The sequence below is a fragment of the Photinus pyralis genome, unplaced genomic scaffold (assembly GCF_008802855.1).
Source record: "Photinus pyralis isolate 1611_PpyrPB1 unplaced genomic scaffold, Ppyr1.3 Ppyr1.4_LG6, whole genome shotgun sequence".
NCBI classification, from domain to species: Eukaryota; Metazoa; Arthropoda; class Insecta; order Coleoptera; family Lampyridae; genus Photinus; species Photinus pyralis.
In genome coordinates, this window is record NW_022170663.1 from 16345376 (window position 1) to 16368820 (window position 23445).

At 36.8% G+C, this 23445-nt stretch overlaps 1 protein-coding gene across 1 annotated transcript; it reads right to left on the bottom strand.

Annotated features, from left to right (window-relative positions):
- Positions 1-4227, bottom strand: LOC116174209 (sodium-coupled monocarboxylate transporter 2-like). Its single transcript, XM_031492092.1, has 8 exons — positions 1990-4227; positions 1671-1948; positions 1397-1619; positions 1213-1353; positions 948-1166; positions 635-896; positions 438-586; positions 1-388 (listed from the first exon to the last, which is right to left on the bottom strand). The coding sequence occupies exons 1-8, from the start codon at positions 2160-2162 to the stop codon at positions 121-123; spliced, it is 1713 nt and encodes a 570-aa protein (XP_031347952.1). The 5' UTR covers positions 2163-4227; the 3' UTR covers positions 1-120.
- Between the last annotated feature and the right edge of the window lie 19218 nt (positions 4228-23445).

A 23445-nucleotide genomic window follows, 5' to 3' on the forward strand; every position in this document is an offset into this window, starting at 1 on the left:
TATTTATGTTTAGGGATAGTCGTGAGTCATTTGGAAAAAAAGTTCATTTTTGAAAAGTCAATATTGTATTTCAATATGCAAACCTGTTGCTCAATGACGCGCAATCGTAGTAGCTGACACTTATTGAAGTGTCTGCAGTTTTATGTCTGAAGATTTGATTATCGTAGAGTAACGATGCGACTTTCGATTCTTCTTGTCTTCAGGTAGTAAAAATCTGAACCATGGAGAAATTAATTCGGGCGAAACCATGTCACTTTTTTTACGAGTAAGTAAACTGATGACGAATCCTACACACACTGTTGCGAGGAAGCTGATGGACGTGTAATACCAATAGCTAATTTTGTATAATATAAATACGTCTTCGTGCGGCACAAATGATGTCTCGACCCTAAAAATACGGGAGTAAATCAAACGCATGTCTGCCCGAAGGCCTTTACTTGGCAGTGAGATTACTAATGGAGTCACATTCTTCTATTGATATTGGCTTTGTGATATCTCGAATCCACCCCTTATTTTTGTAGTAGTAGTGACCTATGGACAGCCACGTTACAAATACAAAAGCTGCGCCGCCGCCCACCAAAGTGCCCTAAAATGTAACTATATTTGAATCATGTGGTACAATTATAAGTGATACCGTCGTGTTTGATTTAGGAAACGCTAATCCTAGCATGAATATACCGAGAATTGGTCCCCCAAATACACCGAGAAAGCTAATGATCGCTGGAAGAACACCTCCGAAGTAGGGAATAATACACGTGAGCACCACGCACAGACCTCCACATAAAAGTACAATTAACTTCAGAGCAACATTTCGGTGCTTGGCGATTGAGTCGAAGCCTTCCAGAAAATCGGTATAAATTATAGCCGCAACTGAATTTAGGCCTGTTGACAAACTACTACAAATGGAAACATTGCAAAAAGCACTACTGATTAGTAAGGACGATTACCTTAGACCTGCGCTAAAAATACCGGCAACAAATAATCCAGGCAAACCTGGAATGTGCCCTCCAACATCCATGACGAAGTATGAAACAATTTGGTCGTAATTTTGAATTTTGTTGTCTAAAAGTGGGTCGCAAGTGGAATAACGGGCGTATAGAGCCAGACCTATTAATACAACGAGCGTATTTATTGTGACCAATCCAAGATACACCAAAGCCATAACCCTAAAATGCATATTTGAGAGAAGGTAAAGAGGTGCGACTTAGGTACCTTCGAGATTCACCTTTTGTTTGAAGAGACTTTAACCGTTGAAGTGTTGGCTGTCCAACTCCGACGGCCACCAAGTAAATTAGGGTCTGCCCGAACAGGATGATGTAACTTGAGTCACGAGTAGTAAAATCAAAATCAAATCTAAAAAACTTTTGTATGACTTTGGCGAACTATTTACACTTACTGTAGCACATCCAAACGACCACCTTTGACCGCCTCGGACCAAACCGCGCCTAATCCACCACTGGTGTTGAAACCGAAGATCAGAACTACAATTAGGCATGCATTAATCAGAACTGTTTGTAGGGTATCCGTCCATACGACAGCATTGAAACCCCCCAAGCTGGTGTAACCAATACAAATCACACATACAAGGACCGCTATGAGGGTGGTCGAATAACCGGTCACTAAAATAAACCATCACTAAAACTAGTGGAACACTTGCGCCCGAAACTTACTCTGTGTTAAAATTACGCTAGGTACATAAATAACAGTGGGGCAGAATAAGATCAGCTGCGGAACGTAGAGTGCTGACGCCATGAGTCGAACTTTTCGATTAAACCTCAACTCCAAATAGTAAAAAACGCTACTGCAATCGAGATTAGTAAAAACGGGCATCGTTACGAATAGTGTGCAGATAATTACAATCCCGTGGGCCACTGGTGCCCAAAGATACATTGCTCCAAACTGGTAGATGTCAGATGGAATGCTTACCAGAGTAGCTCCCGCCACGTTGCTGAAATTTGAGTTAAATCGTGCGGTTTGATTTGCAGTTACCTTGCGACTAAAGAAGCGGCCACGGCGTAAATATTGGTCTTGCCTCCCACCAAATAATCATCCTGGTCCTTTTTTTTCTTGCGAAATCCGAAATAAACACCGATCAATACGCTGATCGTCAGTTGACCGCCAAATATTACGAAGTCTAACCAAGTAAGTCGTAAGTCGACCATTATTCTAAGGAAGGTGGATTTGGACAGAATTGTCTCCGAAACGTATGAGTGTCTCGAAATTGCATGGGATGATTTGATAGTAACTCAGATAAGATAGTTTAGTATTAGTATCTCAAGTGCAATAGCCCAGATAACTTAAAATTCAAAGATTTAAGTCGATATCTAACCTTCAACTGGAAGCATCATTGATACATTTCCAAAATATTCCAAGGCATGCTGTCTTCCTTGGAAAGTTCATCAGGCTTAGACTCGGCCATACATTAGTTCAACACAAACACAATAAACTATAAGTGGTACAATGGAGGACCACTGAAGGAATGGATAACCTCGGAGACCGTATGAGGAATTGTTTAAAACAGTTTAATATTGCATATTCTTAGATGGCATTAGTAGATTAGTACGGCCGGTTTCACTTTGACCTTGAGTTATGCGAATGCGCCAAGTTCAAGGTCATCCAATTCAGTTGTTGTTGTTGATGGAAAACCCTTAGCGATATTCCCTCTATACAGAAGATCTGTACCAGCTGCCCGTTCTCACTTAGTATATAAGCTCGTTTTAAATAGTTCCAACAGACCGACAAGATTCTTCACTTCATCTGTACGCCGCGCCGTCTCAGTATAAAAGGCAATGTTAACTTTGATCTTGCCACTCCATAGTGCTCGCTGCTGATGCCGAGATCAGGTTCAGGCACCAATTGTGTCATCGGTGGCAACTTTCATGGACCGGATTTAATAAAACTACCGACAACGTAATTTAGAATGCATGGAATTTTAATTGCCATCATCCATATTTACTAATCTCTGGCGATTGAATTCATTAAATTGGGGATTCCGCAGTAATTAGGACAGATTTATCTATACACTCCAATAGTGAGGATTTTAATTGCATTTTTACAACCCGCAATCCAGTAAAGGAGGTATTGCATTGGAGTAAAAAGTGACCCTCCATCTTTTTTTGACGAAAAACACGTTTTAAAGCACCAGGAATCCGAATCAAACAAAATCTCGATGATTTCCGTCTGTCGGTCGGTATGTCGGTCCGTCTGTACTCTCGTTTCCTGTTAAACGGCTGAACCGATTGAAGCCATGGTACCCATATTCTTAGACATAAAAGGGCAGAATCGCGCATGCGCAGGTATGCGGGTGCTACGAGCTGTGCTTGCCACAGCAAATGTTTTTCTTTCTTATCTTTCGGCTGATATTTGTGGACCACAATTTTTCCATCGGGAATAAAATGGCTGCTTCATCTACGATTAGCCCTCTTACTTAAGAGGTTGAAATCCACAATTGGATAGCGTATCACACAAAATACAAAATACTCCTCCTAATATACTCAAAATTATAACTTACGTTACTTACAAATCTTATTAACTTCACTACAAGTATATACAATTGAGATTCCCCAGTTTAATAAACCTCCAATCAAGAATGACCGACTAAACAACTAATTACAGAATCATATAAGAGCATTCCGCAAATTAATTCATATTCAGGACAAAAATTCGCACGTATAGGAACCAAGTACAAGTAAAACCTACAAGGCACGCTTACCTTGGAATAAAGATAGATGTCAACGCCAAGAGCGTATCCTGAATTTAAACTGGCACTTACAAAAAATTAAAAGTATATAACGGGTGTTGAGTTGGCGCAGCGTTCCCTCAAATCCGTAGCATAAACGGCTAACTAGCTCAGGGTTAAACACAAAATAAGAGCTTGAAAAACACACAACAGCGGTTGTTCGTTCTGGCTAAAATAATCTTCGGACTCTTCGTTGCACTTACCCAGGTTGAGAGCCTCAATTTCTAGCTTACCTCTCCCCGTATGACATTGAGAACATACGAGGGGATGAAAAAGAGTACAAATCAATTTAAGTTGGAAAATAAAGACGAGTTTACTGTAATTAAATATGAAATCAAAAATAAACTCCCCAAGGGGGTGTAGTAACAGGTAAATATTCAAATATTCCTAAAATATAAGATACATTACACATACAAAGCTTAATAACTTGAATGGACAATGTGAATCATCAATTTAACAAATCTCTAATCAAGGATGATGGTTTCTACTGACTACTGACTTCAGAACAATTTCCACAAAGAAATTAAATTCGGGCAACAATTCACACGTGTATGCCAAATACAAGCAAACATAAAAAAGGCAACACTTACCTTGCTTTAAATTGACTCCATCCAGAGATGTGAGCTCAGATCCCGGATTCTCCCATAAATCTGAAAACAAAAGAAAACTCCCAAGGCGCAGAGCTCGGTATACCCTGAAATGACATTGCCAGAAGGGCATCGCTTACCTGTAGTATGCTCGATTACAACTACGATCATTAAATATTCAACCCGCTTCAGAAGGAGCGGGAACTACCATCGCAGCCGCGCACCAACCTCCACCATAAATCGATAGAGTTGGCACAAATAATAGTAAGTCTGGACTGAAATTAACCGTTAACCTAGCCTCTCCCCCCCTTCCCCACCTAAAGAGATGATGGTCGTATTATTATAAAGTAATGCGCTCGTTATGCGCTCACATGCGCCACCGATAATAATTCTTGCGCCAAGAATTGAGAGAGGGGATTATTTTGCACGAAGTTAGGCATTCGATTAGCGACAGTGGTGCTAGTTATAGGTTAAAGATTCGCATTTGGGGAGTTATTGGAGTTTGCAGCCAAAACTCTAGTAAAATTACCGTTCGGAAATAACCGAGCTTATAAAAAACAGTTCGAAGTAGTTTTCAAGGTGACTCTGGTGTCTAATTTTTAATCAGTTGGTTTTTTTGAAAAATCATCATTTGCTCCAGTGAAAAAATTACGTGTTTCGCAACACTCAGCCTAAATTACGTGCATAAATCGCGACGAATAGTTTACAAACGAGTGCCAGTTCAGGAGTGATTAAATTCTTAGAAACCGATATCAAAGAGTATTTACGCCAATCGTGTTGATTCAGTTAGTAAAGAACACCGCCCGTCCTTATACACAAACACGTTCATCAGCAAATTCCTCAAAAACTTTACCACGTATTGGCAGTGTAGTAAAGTAAAAGGGAGGTGAATTTACGTTCATGTGTAAATCGAAATTACAACAAAGAAAACTGTTAGAAAAAATCAAATAATATTCGAGTTCATTATTCGTGCCGCTAAGAAAGAGACTATCAATGTAAAAGTTTACCTAAGAGATTTCCTACAGATTTTTTAAATCTCAAATCAAGTGTTAACTACCTAGTTAAATTGAGTGGTCAACAGAAGAACTAACATCCGGAGGCAGCCTATATCAATCATCAAAAAATCCAATCCAAAAAGCCATTATTGAAAACACCTGATAACTACCCCATTTTGATCACTCTACAAAAGTTATCCGTAAGAATTCCAGACCTTCCAAGTTGAATATAGAATATAGAAAGATCAGTCATATTTCGGTATTTTGTGAATTTCAATCGACATTTTTACGATCCGTCGTAACACCTATCGCATCATTACGAGTAAAAGTTTAAATGAGAGATCCTGAAGAGATACGAACAATGTAAAATATTGCCTTTTTAATGTTTACTGTTACTAAATGGATCTTCTGAATTTGTCAATTATAAGCTTATATGTAACTTATATGTGACAGTACGATCTATCCGATCGCATAATGAAACGTCCGGTATCACTTCCGGTTTAACCGGAAATCGATGCAACTTTTGTTTTTCAAATGGAATGGAAAATTGAAGAATACAAAATGAGAACAAATTAAATAGGAACTTGAAGGGAATTTGGGAAGAATCTTATGTACAGTTGAGGGGAAATTTGAGGAGATGTGAACGTCGTATATAATTGTTAAATAATAATAAAGAAACTGTATTAAATGCATAAAGTGGTGGATGGTGAGAGGTTGACATTTTCAGCTGTTGGCCACCATTCCAAATATTCCTCATAAGGCAAGGGTTTTAATGCCAAAAATATATGAACTATTTCGGCTCTTATACTTTAGAATCTTTGAAAGATAATTAAGATTTGTTTCTCAAACTTTTAAAAATTTACAAATCTTTAGAAAATGAGGGCCTTGAGATACTTGCAAGGCGAAATTCCAATAACTGAACGCTTTAAATTCTCAAAAATTACACACTTCCCGAATTGAGGCGAATGTTTGCAAATTTCAAACATTTGAGAAATTCTACTTCGCTGTCTTTTCTAAGATCACTAAGAAATTCCATCTTAAAACACTTAATGGGGGTTCTAAAATGTTGAAACATCTTTCACACCTAAACGTCAAATTTTAGCATTTTAGCTACATTGTTGCTTGAATAAATAATAAAAGAAGAACTGTGCTCATGAATAATGAATTACCTTCATTTCCATGCATATATACTCATCCTAATTGCAGAGTATGCGATCGCTTTGACAGCAGGCAATAGAAAACTTCTAGTCCAATAAACCATTTCAAAGCAGATTTTATTTATACGATGTTTTGACCTTTCGAGAATTATTCTATTGATCTTTGAATTCAATTTGACGTTGCCTGGGGTACTTTTAAACTGTACTACAAAGGATATTCGGGCGACCCCCAGTTCCGCGATGCATTCGATGAATTGTCCCTGCTAATAAGCGCGGCGCTAATTACTAAAAGGTGCAATTAAGGAATTTCATTATTGCGACCGATTGCTGAAAACGAGTCCCACGTTGTTTACGCAATTTCGAGGTGAATCGATTGTTTTGAAGGTATTGAACCAGCAAATTGGTTACGAATGACAAATTTACTGTTGCGAGTGTAAATAAAGCACAGTAACTCGATTATAATGAAAATACCTCTTTGATGGCTGTCTATTCTACTTGATTTTTGGTTTATACGCACTTCGTCCAAGGGAAACGAGGGATTTTATCTGGAAGGTAAATAAAGGGCACGGTTTTCGCTTATCGTGTGAATTAATAACGAATGAACTTAGTGAACTGGATTGAAAGCAACTGGTCCATTAGATTTTGAAAATTAAATCATTTACATTAATCAAGCCGCGCTAATTGCTAATGTTACCATTAATCGTAATAGTAACCGTGTCTTGCAAACAACTGTTACCGGTGGCACAAGAAAAGCTACCACATACTCAAAACAAATCAAATTCTTGAACGGATTATGTAGTTGCCTAATTTAGATTGCGAAATAAACCAAATTTTTTTAAAGACACGACGAAATTTATAGGTTTCCATTACCTATACCTTGCATTTGTCGTCTCTTTATTCGGCCACTATGGACTATGGACTAATGAGATTCTTATTGTATTGGATAAACCTGCATCCTCTGATTAATTTTTACATATATTACTATACAGGGTGTAGAAACGGGTTACGCACCATATAGGGAAATATTTTCTCCCCTAATTAATTTAGAGCAAAGTTGTAAATAGGTTTCTTGTAACTTAAAAATTTCTACATCTGCACATGTCCTCATTTATTATTTTTCAATTTGGGATACCGGAAAAAATAAATAATAATTTAGTATTTGCCTAAAAATCGAATTTTTGTTTCAATAACTTCACGGCAAGTGTGATTTTTACTAAAATCACAAATCATTTTAATTGACACTTTCCTTCATTTCTCCGATTTCCCACAACCAAAAATTAAAAATGGGCAGAATTTTACAATCTACAAAAAATTTATTTACAACTTTGCTGCAAAATTATTAGGGGAGAAAATATTTCAATATAAAAGAGTTACCATTGAAATCCATATGGTGCGTAAACCGTTTCTACACCCTGTATACATATTATATTATATTGCGAATAAATGGTACATATGGCTGTTTCAGATAATTTTTTTCAGTACGACTATCAGTGATACTGGCAATTAGAAAGGTAAACCAAACGTGTTCACATGGTGTAAGAGCTTATGTATTCTAACTGTGTGTAATTAGATAAGTTTTGAAACACTTACCGAACCCTCTAAAAAGATTTGTAACTGTAATTTAGGTAGGGGGATGTAAATACAAACTGCCCTCATTTTTCACTGTAAAATCCAACGGAGAAGAGAAAAAAGAAGATTTATACTTCAAACAAGTTTTCACATTTTCAAAACTGGGAAATTTAACATGAGTTCCTGCATGCCCAGTTAAAACTGCTGTGTAAATAAGCTGAAGAAGGGATTGGACTTTGTTAGTAGTAATAAAGTCATTCTAATTGGCGCATAAGAACAAAAGAAATCCAATAATAAACATCGAAGTGCAAATTTTTACATAGTACAGATTTCTGCTACTTGTAACAATTTAACAAAATGTCTCCAGTTATATTAATAGAAGTGTGGTTTGCTCGCAACCTTTAAATGCAAGGATACCCCCGAAAAGACTGCGTTCCGAGAAATTCGACATCATCTGGAAATTCAAAGAGGCTTCGTTTACAGTCGGCAAGATTTCAATGGGCACGATCCGTCGCCTGATTGATTGTCACTGAAAGTAATTTAAATGAAACAACACTATTGAATTTTGACATTTTCTGGAAATGACCACCGGTTAACCCGAAACAAGAGAACTATATTTGGATTTTCATTTTTTTACTTTTATGGGAATTTTCTCATATCACAAACAAAACGTTAAAACTCATGATGGCAACACAATGACATACAAAATATGAATTAAAGAATGCTAAAAAGAAAATCAAGTTATCTGAAGGCTAACAGTGCCTTATTGCACATTTCACCCCACTACAAACGGTCGAATACAAGAAATAAAGTTTCAAATGTACTCACTACTTTGTTGTAATTATCCAATTGTTCGATCCCGTCTGTACAGATGCGATTAACGGTACAACTTTCTTTTTTAAATTACCAACACTGGTTCCACGACGATTGACATTATTAAACTGGCAGCTCGGATACAAACATTAATTTTAACCAAGACATAAAATTGAAAAATCGTCACCTCGTCTATAATCTGAAATTAATGGCGTAAACACTGACTTTGGACAGCAATCGGAAAGTATTCCTGTACCATTTCTTCTTAATTGAACGGCGACACACCGGCTGACTACCGGAAAAAATGCGTATTTGAAATTTAAACGTAACGTACTGTTACGTACACTAAGTCAATTGAACCGAGACAGACCCGATAAATGGCAGTGAAGACCCCTTCTGGTATAATTTTTCGTATCGGTAACGTCCGACAAAATGCGAGAACTTATCAACGTCACCCAGTCTACAACTTTGCACATGCGCAGTTGTTTATCGAAATCAATTAAGTCCCCTTATCACCATCTGCTCAATAATAATTCATTTAGACATAAGAATTTTTTACCCACATGTTTCTTAACTTTTCATCTTAAATCATAAAAGCAATTAAATTATTGACCCAAATTTACAGCAAAAGTAAACCCACAAATAAAATTAAATAAAATTGATCGATTATGTGCCTATTGGAAATAGAATTCAACTAGATTTCCTGATCAAACTTTGAATAATGTTTATTTATTTATTTATTTATCCCTCTCTTGTTCTGTGCCCTCAACAGGCTTGCGCCCAATTACAGAGTGACCTCATAATGCTTATGTTAAATACAGGATGTCCCGCTTACCATTTCTGTAACTTTCACCCAAAATTACGTTACTTCAGCGCATTATTTACCAACCCAGGAAGGCATACCCTTATTTTCGGCATTACTTCAACCTACCTAAAGGGGATAACCTCCCCCCCTCCCCTTCCCCTATTGATCTATTAAGCATTTTTTTCCTCAAGCTTATTTAATTTCATACTTGGACACAGAAATTTCCGATAAACTTATCAAATGCTAACCTTCCAGAATCAAATGGTACATGGAAAGTTTCACCTCACAATAAATTATTATAGAACATGTAAGATTAGTTATCTCTTTGATTATGATTAATATTAATTCGTTCAATAATGTGAACTAGGATTGTTACCAAATTACAGAGTTATTTTACTTTGACAAAATAAAGTGTAAAATATCGCTGAATTTGATTCCCATATTCTGAACTTCAAATGGAACCCGATTTTGAATTCCGTAAGATTAAGAAGTCTGATCAGACTGGTCACAAATTCAGGGGTTTCTTTAGACAAAAATATAAATATACAAACCAATAATTTTACTTGGTTTAAACAACTTTATGATCTCTCATTTATAGTTTAATGGTAATAGTAATAGTTCGATTTTCTTTATTCAATGGATGTTAATGTCGTCGATCTAAATTTATAAAATCGTAAAACAAATTTTTAAAAACGAACCTTTTCTCGGTAATTCTTCCTGGATGTGACAACCTGGAGTTCTTACAGCTACGGCGGCACGAAAATGAACGTAAATATTATTTGACTTTGCTGACAGTTTTCTTTATCGCAATTTCACTTTTACACTGGATATTAAAATAGCTTTTTCATAATTTGTGGCACTGCGTAGAGCGTGGTAAAGTGGAATTTGCTGAATAGCACGTTGATTATAAGTATGGACAGTGTCTTTATCTGACTGATTTAAGCTTACATGACAAATAAATCTCGTCGGAATCCAATCGACTAAATAAAACTTGAATGTGACATAATGAATAGTTGTGTGGTGGAATATTACTGACACCTTGACCGTCTTTAAAATTGAAAACTTTTCCGTCTGCACTCGTTACAGTTTCCGAATTGTACAGAATAACGCCAAAAAGGAATTCATTCTGTACAAATGGACCGCTTTGTGTATCATTTTCCAATATAACACGTAACAAAATACGCTAACGTTTATACCGACGTTAAATTTTTCTCATTCCAGTCATGTATAGAATTTTTGTAGTTCGTTGAACATTCGTAATTCGAAAATAAAATGTACCTATCCTTTAAAAATAAAGACACAAACGTATGTGAACCAAAGTTAGATAGTTGTAATGGCAAATAATTACGTACCGACGTATTTCAGCGAAATGTCGGTCCTAAGGGATGGCGTGTAGGACAACTCGCCGACAAAAACCTGCAGTTGGTTAAATTTCCAGAACCGCAACTTCAGCTAATCGTAACTAATTTCATGAGCATATGAATACTCATATGCTCATGAAATTAGTTAGTTAATTACAATCATAACAATACTGTTATGATTGTAATTAACGTTAGTTTATTGTGGATATGTAAATCTAATTTACATTTCAATTTAGGGAATTTGACGTAAATTAGTTTGAGAATTAATGATCTTTAAAAATGCATCTTGGCTTCACGCGAGAGTAACGCTCTTCGATAGTGTAGTCACATAAAATAATCATTCGTTCAACCCCTTTTGTCGCACCCGAGGTTGTAGAAAAGAAGCGCTCCCAAAATGCTCATTAAACTAACTCTTAAAGAAGAACGTGACCAACACCTTATTGATTACGGCTACACAGCCAGAATTTATAATGCCTCTCGCAAATTACACCGAGCATTTCTAGTATTTTAAACAAACGTCAAGACGAAGGGACAACAAAAAAGAAATTGCATCAAAAAAACCTTTCCTAAAATACCGTTGTCCGACATTCATATTCAAATTTCACTTTACAGAGCATTAACTTTTGCTGCGCTGTAAGTTTTATATTTTATAGCCTGCGAACAATATTTTTTGTGTGCTTCAGATTCCTTTTATGATATTGCTTTTTTATATGCCTCTAAAACTAATAAAATTCAGGACGCTAAGCTGCCCAAACACTAAAAAGTTGATCTCGTTACTCCGTCGACATTAACCAATTTCGAATGAGTTTCAACAACCACTTACTTCACTAAAACTGGCGTCATTTACTGAATGCACCCCATTAAGTAAATAAATCCAAGAGAAATATAATGCTCATTTATGTAGGAATTAGAAACTTTCTTTGCAAAAATGTCAGGAGACGAAAACATGAATACTACAGCCATTCTGTCACTACAACTTTACTCCCCCAACGTTCACAACAAGATTACGTCAAATACGTTACCTCGATTGGCTTCCTCTCATCATAAACTGACGAACGATTTCCCATTATTATTCCAATATTCCTTTTGTCCTTTGTCACTACAAAAAGATTGATCAGATAAGATATGCAAAAAATTGATAGTTTTACTTGATTTTCTATCTCATTTAATAAGCAACCCCAGAACACTCCTCATTCACTTGAATTTAACTCAAAGATCTTTTATAAACCATGTTTTTTGAAGATTTTCTCGAGATGTTTCCAGTGTGACCTCCATATTACCTTAATATCCTTCTAAGGTCTCTGTCGAATTCTCTCGAGGTCTAATCAAAATCGCCTCTGGACTCCTTCAAGATTCATCTAAGATGGCATACTATGATGCACTGAATATTTTCTACAAAAGGTCATTTCTTAACAACCCTTCATAATTTTCCCAATATTCGTTTAGGATCCCAGCACTCCCTCTAGATTCTTTCAAAAAATGATCTCAAAATGCATTGCCATTAAAATATTTTATCGCGGAGTTGCATAAAGGTATTCGGAAATTATCATTTTCCCAATATTAAATTTTTCCCAGCATTTCCTCGCAAGATTCTCCTAAAATTCTTTGAAAGCGTTTTGCAGCGTTTTTACGACAACCTCGAGATGCGCCTAAAAGTAGGTCTCTCTAGGTTTTCGAGATTCGTTTACGATTCTCCCAGTATTCTCCCAAAAGGCTTTAAAGGTGGCTAAAGATCACTGAAAGATCTTCCCCCCAAGAGAAAGATTATGTGAAACCGAATAGCCCACCTGAAATGTTTGAAGAGTCTTATTCAGGATTCTCAAGGTTCAAAAGGATCTATACTGCATTCATTATAAGAAGGTAGTAGATGGCGCTGTGTTTGAAGATCGACATACACAGGAAAAATATAAAACGGCACAAAATTTGAAAAATATAAATATAAATCAAACGATATCACGCTTGGATCTTTGAAATTGACAGCTAATAACAGTTCGACAGCTTAGTTCGTAATTGAAACTTCTAACAGACAGAAATCGTCACGCGTTTTATTTTTCAGTGTAATACTGACTCGTGTTGTAACCAATCACAGTGAAGGTCAAACTGTCCCTATGATTTCTACGGCTACCTTCTTAAAATGAACAGCGTATAGTAGTTTTAAAGAAAATCAAAATTCTAATTGTTCTTGGTGTTCTGAAGATTCCAATGGCTTCAAAATTCCCAAGTGTTGTGTCATAAAAGTGCCGAAGCGTTGGAGGCGCTGGTCTTTTTTAACGCTCGGAACGTTCTGAAAATTTTAGTGCCTGGACTCGTTTTGGAACGTGTAAATAGTTCAAAAAATGTACTACCTCCTGAAAATTCGTAACACTGAATAGCGTTAAAGCTTGGTGAAGGTTTTTTCTGTCGAATAATTTGCACTCTGCAGGCGTAGGGATCGTGCAGATAGAAGTTATGAAAAAAGTTTGTAAAAATCTGAATAATGTATGAAGATATAAAAGTTTTGGAAGGTTGTGGTACAATACTGGTTAAACCATTTTTTGAAAATTGCGTAAGTGATGCAAGAATGCATTCATTATTGAACAAATTTTATCAACATATGAAAAGCCGGAAAAATCGCTTAGAAATGGTTACTCGGGGATTTTCGCGCTCTAGATTTACTCTCGAAATTTCCCGGGGATGCCCAGGAGAGGAGATCGGGGTAGGCGGAAGTGACTTTTCAGTAAAAAATGTCAATTGCCCTCTAGCAATTTCTCGGAACGGTTAATTTTTCACCCCCCTGCACCCTCGTAGCACCACCCCTGAGTATCCCCGGGAAATTTTGAGGGCAGATCTTTGCACTCCCAGGGTTCCGGGTGTTCGAACCTGAGCTGAGGTAAGAATTTTTCATCTGTGACAGATATGGGAATTTCCTTTATCAGTTTCGAACATTCTGCCGGCTACTCGGCCATTCCATGCTCGTAGGGGTCTCTAGATGCGGTATAAAGAAGATTGGCAAATCAGGGAGTTAACTGACACAGAAAACAGGAAAAATTATAACAAAAGAAGAAAGGATGCGCGACAATACGAAAGGAAAAAGGACGCAATTCGGTACTGGTTTAAAATTGAAAGGAAAATTCCTAGGGCCATATCGAGTTCGATTTTCAGTTCATGCACTTTATTTTTAAATAATTTAAAAAAAAAGATGTGGTCGTAGGGTTCCTGTTGTTATGTTTGGGTAGGTCGCAATTCGGTTATTAAGTCAGTGAAGCGCCACTATTCCTACGAATGTTTATTGGTTAAATGGCTGTCTTGGGCTCGAGTTCAAAATTAGGCTGCGTTTTGAACTAGTAGTACTTTACAACACAAATATTATAAGATCTATTGATATCAATGTTGTGGTCACATTCTTTTTTGAAACTCATTAAACTTTGATATCACATCTAGTAGCTAAATACGACCCTATTAAATACTGCTGTGTTAGCAACGTAATTTAGACGCTATTTCGGTCTAAACACCAAATTAACGACGGGACACCCTATACATGAGAATATAATAACATCCGGAGTTGGATTATTTTATTTGAATTTGTTGTCTCAGTGTCTATTTTTCCTTTTAGAATTGTTTGTAATTGTGTAATGTTTTCTTGCTTAAATTTTTGTCGAATTTGTGGTATTTAAAAAAGGACACATCCGATTATTTGCGATAAGGTGTTATATTGTCAGGAGAAATTTAATTAACGCACGTGTTTTATCGCTATTTGGGCGTAAGTGGGGACGCGTTTCTTCGAAGCTAGCGTTATCAAGTCTAATTGTGATTGGCGGTGTTTTTGCAAATCGCGAAACTGTAATTTAAGATTGTTTTTAATTTATCGACCGTCTGCCAACGGGGTATTATGTCCAAATAGCTTTGTAAGCTTTTCTGTCTTGCAGGAATTTTGTTTTAATTGTTCCATGTGTTTGGGAATAAATGTTTGTTATTCTCACTTAATTAATTGTGTGTTTATTCGAATCCTTTGTGCGATCCAGATGGAGTCTTCTTGTCAGATTTTTCTATTCGTGCTCAAGATTTATTTCAGGTGCGAATCAATTTGTGTAATAGAGTCTTTAGAATTTTCGGGAGTTAATCGAAGCCACCGAGTCCCTCCAATTCAGAAGTTTGAAGTAAGTATTACCATTTTTTGTATAGCCGCATGTGTACGAGGAGTGATACTAAAATTATAAGTTTCAATTTTGTTTTATTTTGAGCTAGCTGGACAGGTGTTTTATAGGTGGTGTAGTGACCGCATGCCATTGCAATATACATTACAAAATATATTAATTGGAGCCAAACAAATTGGATAGCACCTTATAGGCTACGCCCCTTCTGCTTCTGGTTGACCATGTTGATACAGAAATTGGTATATTACAATCTTCCTTACAGCGAAAACTAACTCTGAACGCTACCCTTAGGAAATGGAAATGTGATCTTTCTGTCCGGCGGAAAATTTGTCTTCGTTTAAATTTCGACAAATCACAAATACCAAAAGATGTTTTCAGGCGGATCCTTGTATTTGAAAATTAATTGGTTTGACCAACAATGGGGAATATTTATTTAAACTTATTACGAAATAGGAGAAAATTTCAACCCGTAATAACAATAACAGCTATACTAGAAATGCATTATTATATTTCGCGTCCCAAACGCTAATGATAGTCGCGACGGATGTCCCTGAATAGAATATTGTTTAACTTTTATCAAAGATCTTGCACTAAGAACAACGCTATTCTTTTAGAAACGCTAATCTATTTCAAATTTTATACAGGAATGGCGCACTGGTTTCCACGGCCCAGACGCAAAATTTACTGAGATCGAGAATACTGCATCATTTTTCATCAGTTTTTTTCTATATATACATATGTGGAATAAAGGGGCATAACATTTGCACCGAGGTTGACAAATTTATTCTTCGAAATTCCACCAAGAACACTATTTATCTGGGAAGTAATTTCGATCCTCTAACTTTTAATTTACAACCTGACAATTTCGATGATACTCAATACTCAATCCCCAGAACCTCCAAAACTATCTAACTTCACGATGATATTTCGAAAAATTAAAATTTTGAAATGGTTGCATTCTTTTTCTAAATGTGAGTGCTTCGGTCTTTCTATAACTGAACATTAGGAACTGCTTGGAATTATTATGTAAGGACTTTGCTGAGAAAAATAATAAACAGTCGTAGGAATACCTCTCCATCAGACAGCAAAGTAATAGCCAATTATTTACGCTTATTCCATGTTGAGATTTAGCTTGAACGGTTGTCATTTTGTATCTCGCCTGAAATAATTATTGTTTAAGCCGGACGTAGAAACCCCCCAAAACCGAACATTCCGCAATTTTGTTGACGAGATTTAAGACCATTGTTGTCGCACGCTCCGCCAATACAGCTTTCCCAGATTTCACCGCCGATACCCGGATACGAAGCAATAAGTTTCCTAGGGACTGGAAGATCTAAATCAAGTCTTTCTGAGATTGTTTCTCCGCCGTTATTGCGTTAGTTTCCTTTCGGTCATTAAATAATAAGTTGGGGCCATTACGTCGAATTCAATCGATGTAAAGCGCCTCTTTACGTCCCCGCGACCATTAGCTTTCATTAATGGACAGGGAAGTAAAAAAATCTGATCGTCCCTAACGCAAAATCAACCGACGCGTAAACAAAAAAAAAGTAATTTATATTAACGTCAATCTAATAGGAATTAATGTTCACCGGGATTTCGTTTTTTAAACCGCTTGTCGCGTTGAAATCATTTCGGGCACTTCATTATGGCTCGGAGCGGGCGAGCTTTATTTTAATATATTGGAAATATACTATAATGGAGGTGGCGGCGGCGTATCGTTTTAAATAGACAATATAATTACCAAATTTGGCAAGCACGGCCGTAATAAATATTCCCTAAATAATGGCGTATGCAAGCTGAATGTAATTACGGGGGTACCCAGGCCGGTTGCATTTCGCCGATATTTTTCGAAATCTGCGATCAAACTGATTTAAAACACGACAGAATTGCTTTCTCACTTAAAATATTGTCGCTATAAAATATCCATAATCGTAAATTTCAATTTCTGCAGAGGCAATTTTACGGAATATTCTACAAGTCTACAATATTCTATTACGCGGGGATAAACTTGTTTGCGATTCAGCTGAAATTGAAACTGTCGGTCATCTTATGCAATCTCTTGTTAGTGACGTATGTCACTGGGCTCTTCTTTTATTATTCATGAATCATTGCTAATATTTTACTTCCACCTGACTTTCCAACCCTTGTTCTTGCATCCACTTCAGAACTTGCTCTGCCTATAACACAATTTTCTGTTTCGAATGGAAGAGAGAATTCTGCTTTTTCAGATTCTTTAATTGGCCGGACATATAGCGGTCCTGTTTTAAAAAACACAAACATCTGTTAGTAGTTGGAAGAAGAACAACCGAGATGTGATATTTGATAAATGTACTCAAGCTGACTGGTCAAATATGGGCAAAACTGTAAGTAGTTTTAAGATTTCATTATTTTGTTTAAGTGTAATAGAACGCTTATGTGGGAGTGTATTTACAATAAATATTGTTTGTGTCAATTAATGTAAATCGAGTATTTATTCGAACCCTTTCACTATCCAGATAAATGTCTCATGCTCAATTATGATTAATTTTGTTGATCCATACCCAAAGCTTCTTTCAGATGCCTTCAAATGAGTGTAAGTAAACCTTTTGGTATTTAAGGATTTGATCCGCGTCCTAGAATATTGAATTTGAAATCGAAATTGAAATTTTTCGTTGTGCCGGGTGTGTCCTGGGAGAATTTTAATAAGAGAGCTAGTTAGATGTATGATTAATTTTGGTCGGGCCATTGCGCACAGAGCAATATTATTCCCAATAATGAGAAGAAAGACTATACCTTATTTACATAGCACTTACCCTTAGTTTCGTTCAATCAGGGAATCATGGATCACCTCCAACGGGATATAAAAAACAGCAACGGTGGATTCGGAATTAGGTCCTCGCTGATTTCGCAGTTTTACACACATGGTACTATGTAATCCAATAGCGAAAGTTGTTCACTGAAAAAAAAACAAACACTATTTGCGTCCCGAAATACCGGGATCCCGCAGCATTTTTCGGGACGAATCCCGTACGTAAATAGAGCGGGGTCCCGCTGGATTTGCGAGGTTGCGGAATTTGTCGACGAAGTTTACCACGGGCCCGACACGAGTTAATTGTTAATAAAACGTGTAACGAGGAAGTGCAAAGACTTACACGCAAATCGTATTTGCATTGCATTGGCTTCCCGTTTTTTCATAAATTGATTATTTCGCACTTTTCTGTTGGTACAGTTCATGCAATAATTACGCGATAAATTGTATGTGCCTTGAAGTTTGTTAAACAGCTAGGTAGTGAGTGCGCTGGTACCGCGTTCTTATAGACAATACGCCCAATTCTTCGATTGTTTATAAAGAGGGGAAATATTATAGCGAATATTCCACAAATCCAGATAGACATGGAGGCGCCATAAAAGATTAGTTTTCGGCAAGGTGGATGTGACGCATTCATCATTTGATTACCCTACAAAATTGCTTATTTCCCAATATAATTAAAATTTTGCGGGATTCCTCGGGGTTAACGTGTAGGCGATCCCGCAAATACCGTGATCGAAATGGGGCGTTCAAAATTTTACCAAGTAATTAAGGGGGAGGGGGGGATTGGTTTTGGAGAATTTGAGAGGATTCGCGTTTTGAATTTCGACACAACCAGTACGGTCTTCTAGAGACATCAACGTTTTCGTCGTTGGGGTGACTCGATTATTGACGTGCTGTCAGAAATGATCAACATTTTAAGATCTTTTTTCAAAAAAGTTAAATGGTTTCGACCAGGAATCGTAATCCCCAAAATTTACGGATGTTCTAGGCCTGTATTATATGTTAATCATGAATATTGAAGAATGTCAGTGTTTGTTTAGTGGAAGTGCAAGAAATATTACGCTGAATATCTAACTAAAGGTTTCACCTTTTTCAAAAAAGTTTGATTAAATTCGTATCATAATCAAGCAAATAATTTAACGAAGATCGCGTATCAAGTAATGTGCACAATTTCTGAACCACAGACCAAAAATATACGCATTGTTTTTGTGAAGGAACAAACGAAACTTTCCCTTTCTGTAAAAGATCAATATAATAATAATTCTGTCCTTGTTATAAAGTTGCAACCACTAAAGAAACTTTTCTGGGTATTTATGATGTAAGTGGAAGATAAGGTAAGTGAAAAAAACGAACGATGAGTTTAGGAAAACCTATTTCACTTTTCCCCTGCACTTTCAATCCATTTAGATATTAAGATCTTGTTACTCCCCGTCAGACTAGCGCTGGCAACTTTCCCAGGAGATTAACCGGTCATGAGGAATCCGGAAACCAGTGACCCGTAGAATCAAAATCGCCAAATTTATTCGGAAACTATTGACAAATTGAAAATAACCAAAATTTTGTTGAAACAGCTTTAGAATTTGAAAAGTTATTTTCAAATTTGAATTTTTTTCAACATGGGAACATTTACACATACTGCTTCATAGAGAACGTGCACAAAAGTATGTCTAGAATAAAAGTGATGACAATGTGTGCATTTTCGATAGAAGAGTATGGTATTATCGAGAATTGCCTGGACTTTGGAAGGATCGGGATGCCACCCGAAGGAATCGACTACGTACCCCAAATACATGAGTTCGGCATGGCATAAATGACAGTTCCAAGGATGTAGCCGATTATTCGTTTCCAAGTGGCTGAGGTGCTGATTCGACAAAATTGATATAGGCCTCGCCAGGGCACTGTAAATGCAGTATAGGCACGAGAGTATTCTGACACTCCCCTCACCAATAGGCAGACTTGATATCGAGCGAATTCAAATAACGGACATCTCTGAGTTGTTGTAAGATAGTGGACACAAGGCAACGGGTACGCATCTGTGAGGGTAACGGAATTTAACTTCCAACTCTGCAATTCCAACAGCATGAACACTCGGAACAGGCTCACAACGCGCAATATCATTCCGAATGTTATCAAAACGGTCTCATTCGGTTAGGAGATCATTAATAGTGGTCGGTAAATTAGGTCAAAATTAATCTGCGTGTCGCATTTCTCGCTTTCGTTTCTTATCGCCAGTGTGTGGCGCCTCGATGGCAACTGCTGGCGCCCCGATGTGTGAGATGCTCACTACAATAACGATAAGACCTTCAAAACTCCAAGGTTATAAGATATTGGGTATGTCGTTTCCGATTTTATAAAAATGCTTAGCGCACCCTTAAACTGGCCCGATTTCGACGATACTTGGTATTCGGGTCTGCAACCTACCTTAAAACCACAAGCAGAACGGATGTACATTTTGAAGGCTTAGTATACTCGCAACTCCATCAATTAGAAAATTAGGAAAAGAAACATTGCTCGCTCACCAACATAGAAGTATTACAAAAGATTCAGAATAATGAACAAGGACTTTAATGAAACATTTTTGGTCGGCTTATCTTGCAATCTAATTTACTATAAGAATTAAAAGGAATCTGACGAATTATCCTCGGTAATTACGAAGGGGATGAGAAGAAAATTTAATTAGGAGAAATGACGTCGAGATTTATACGGCTGCAGTCTTCCCCATATTGTACTTTCGGAGTTATTTATTAGGTATAGTTTGTAGGTTGCAATATGTCATATATCGAGCGGCAGACGGCGGCAACTCGTAAAAAACCATTGCAAAATGATAAATAGCTTTGGGGCGCCGTGGAGAGGAATACCGCAGATTCTTGTTGCTGTTTTCGTAATTAAAACAAATGGCTGCAGCTGCGGGCGGGATCCGTCCCTTGTCGCCCAGCGTCGCTACGGGACCGGAACCGGGAATGGTCACTGCGAAATCAGACCGTAGGAATTAATGTTTCTCATATGTAACTGTTGCGGTATTATTACTTTTTTCTTCAACGTATACGGTACGGAATATAAACGTAATGAAAAACTTTATACAAACGCCCATAAAATCCAACGTAAATTACTTAGAGTTTCCAAATTTATTCTTGTATAATTTTTTTTTGTATGCATGTACATTTAACTTGGAAATTAGAGATCGTAACGGATGATATATGCACGAAAAACTTCAGCGTCACGTTAAAAAACGACGCCTTATAAAAAATTTGATGGGCGAAATGTAGACGGTGTAATACGATTAGTGTGCGTATCCTTCTAGGTTTGAGGAATCAAAACAGAATGATACACACGAATTGTTAAACGCTTTTTTCAGCATTCAGAAAAATGGAAGCGAAATATTTTACATAGACAGAGATAAAAAGTATATTTAGTTTGAGATATCCAGTTCATTACTGTTGCGTGGACAAGGATGTTGTGTTAGAAATGGTTACATGCATTAACATGTTTAAAAGACCAAAGTAATTGGTCTATAATAATAATATTTAATAAACCTACGAAAATAGATCGACGTAAGGGAATGGAACCTTGTATAAATGCAGACAGTTTCTCTTCTTAAAGTTAATATTTTCTGGAACTGTTTTTGTCGTGAGACCGTAAACAAAATTTTCCTGATAGTGCACGGTATAAGTAGAAAATCGTCGATTCGATATAGGATTTAGGCCCCTCTTTTTCTAAAATTTCAAAACATTAAATTTCTTCTGATTCTTCAGGCTCTTGATATCCCTCAGGTTCTTTGGATTCTCTCGCTCTTTTGGGCATTTCTTAATTTTTCGCTTCTCCGAATTATCAATTTCCTCCTATTCTTCACTTCCAACAGATCGTTCACAATCTTTAGATTTGTCAAATTCTCTAATTCCATCAAACTTTTCCACTCATCAAGTTCCTTGAATTTTTCAGATCCTTCGGGTTCTTCAAATTTTTTGAGTGCCTTATAAGAATGCCTTCTTATTATTCCATTTCTTTGGAGTGTTCAGATTCGAGTTATTGTGTTCATTCGACTATTCGAACTTCAGACCCTTCGGATTTTCCAAAATGATTTATTTATTTTGAGGATTTTTCAATAAATTTTTGAATCTACAGATTTTTGCGCTTTCAGAATTTTCAGGCACATCGGATACCTTCATCAGTGAATAGATTTATATCAGTAAAATATTATTTATCACTTACGAATTCATCACGCCACTTCGGCGTCATTACTGGAACTCAACTGAAACGCAAAATTCGACCGCTTATATAGCAAACGACCCCTCTTTTCCGAACTATTCTGACTATTCTGGAAGGTTATGGAACAAACACGTCATACTTCTCGGAAAGATTACGTCACATCCACCTTCGTTCTTTATCGCCGATGACTAATCCTTCATGGCGCATCCATGTCTATGGAAATTTCTGGAATGTTCGCTACAGTATAATAGACAATAGAATTTTACGTGTTAGAGAAAAGCAAATTAACTAAAAGCAATAATATTGACATTACTTTTTTAACCTTCCCTTTCTTCGATATCTCCTTCCTCTTTAAATTCTTCACATCTCTTAGATTCTTCCTTTCCAAATTTTGCCGTTTATTTTCTTCGGAGTCATCCGTCAGTCTCTTAATATTCTTTAAATTCTTTAGATTCTTCAAATTAAAGAATTAAAGAATATTACATTCACACGATTATTAAAAGTCTTCCATTCCTCCAAATTCTTTAAATACAGCCTTTTCCTTGAATACTTCTCATTGCACAGGCACTTTTTTCTCCCGTTTCTTATTAATAATATCACATCCGTCATTCTTTACAGAAAGAAACTAGAGAAGCCCTGAAACACAAGGTCTTTTGGGTTAAACTGAGATTTTCCTATAATACACCGGGTGATGCAAAAAGGACTGCAAATAGTTTGAATTTGCCGCTTTTAGTGTTTTTTACCACCCGCACGTTAGTAAAAAATGACCCCCCTATTTTTTTTTACGGAAATACACGTTCTGAAGCACTGTAAATCAGAATCAAACAAAATCTGGATGCTATTGGTCTGTCTGTCGGTCCGCCTGTACCCTCATTTCCGGCTAAACAGCTGAAACGATTTGAACTAAATTTGGTACACATATTCTTAGACATAAAAGAAAGGATTTAAACGCCTTTGGACAGAATGCGCATGCACAGGTGTACGAGTGGTACCTTTGCTACCCACAGCAAATTTCTTCAACTTTTCCAACCAAAGAAATATAGCCGCAATAATTGCGTAGGTAACAAAAATCGCGCACCACAACCATCACCAAATAAAAAAGCCCTCTCGTAATCCTCGAACACGTCAATTTTGTATTTGAGGGGGACAACTTTTGGAATACAAATCACGAACCCAAGTCTTCACCCCTCTACGTAGGGAGCTTAACCCCTAAAATTTTAAATGGAATCCTATGGCAAATGGCACATTATTTGACAGCCAATTTAATCGTGATTACTAATCTCCTTTGC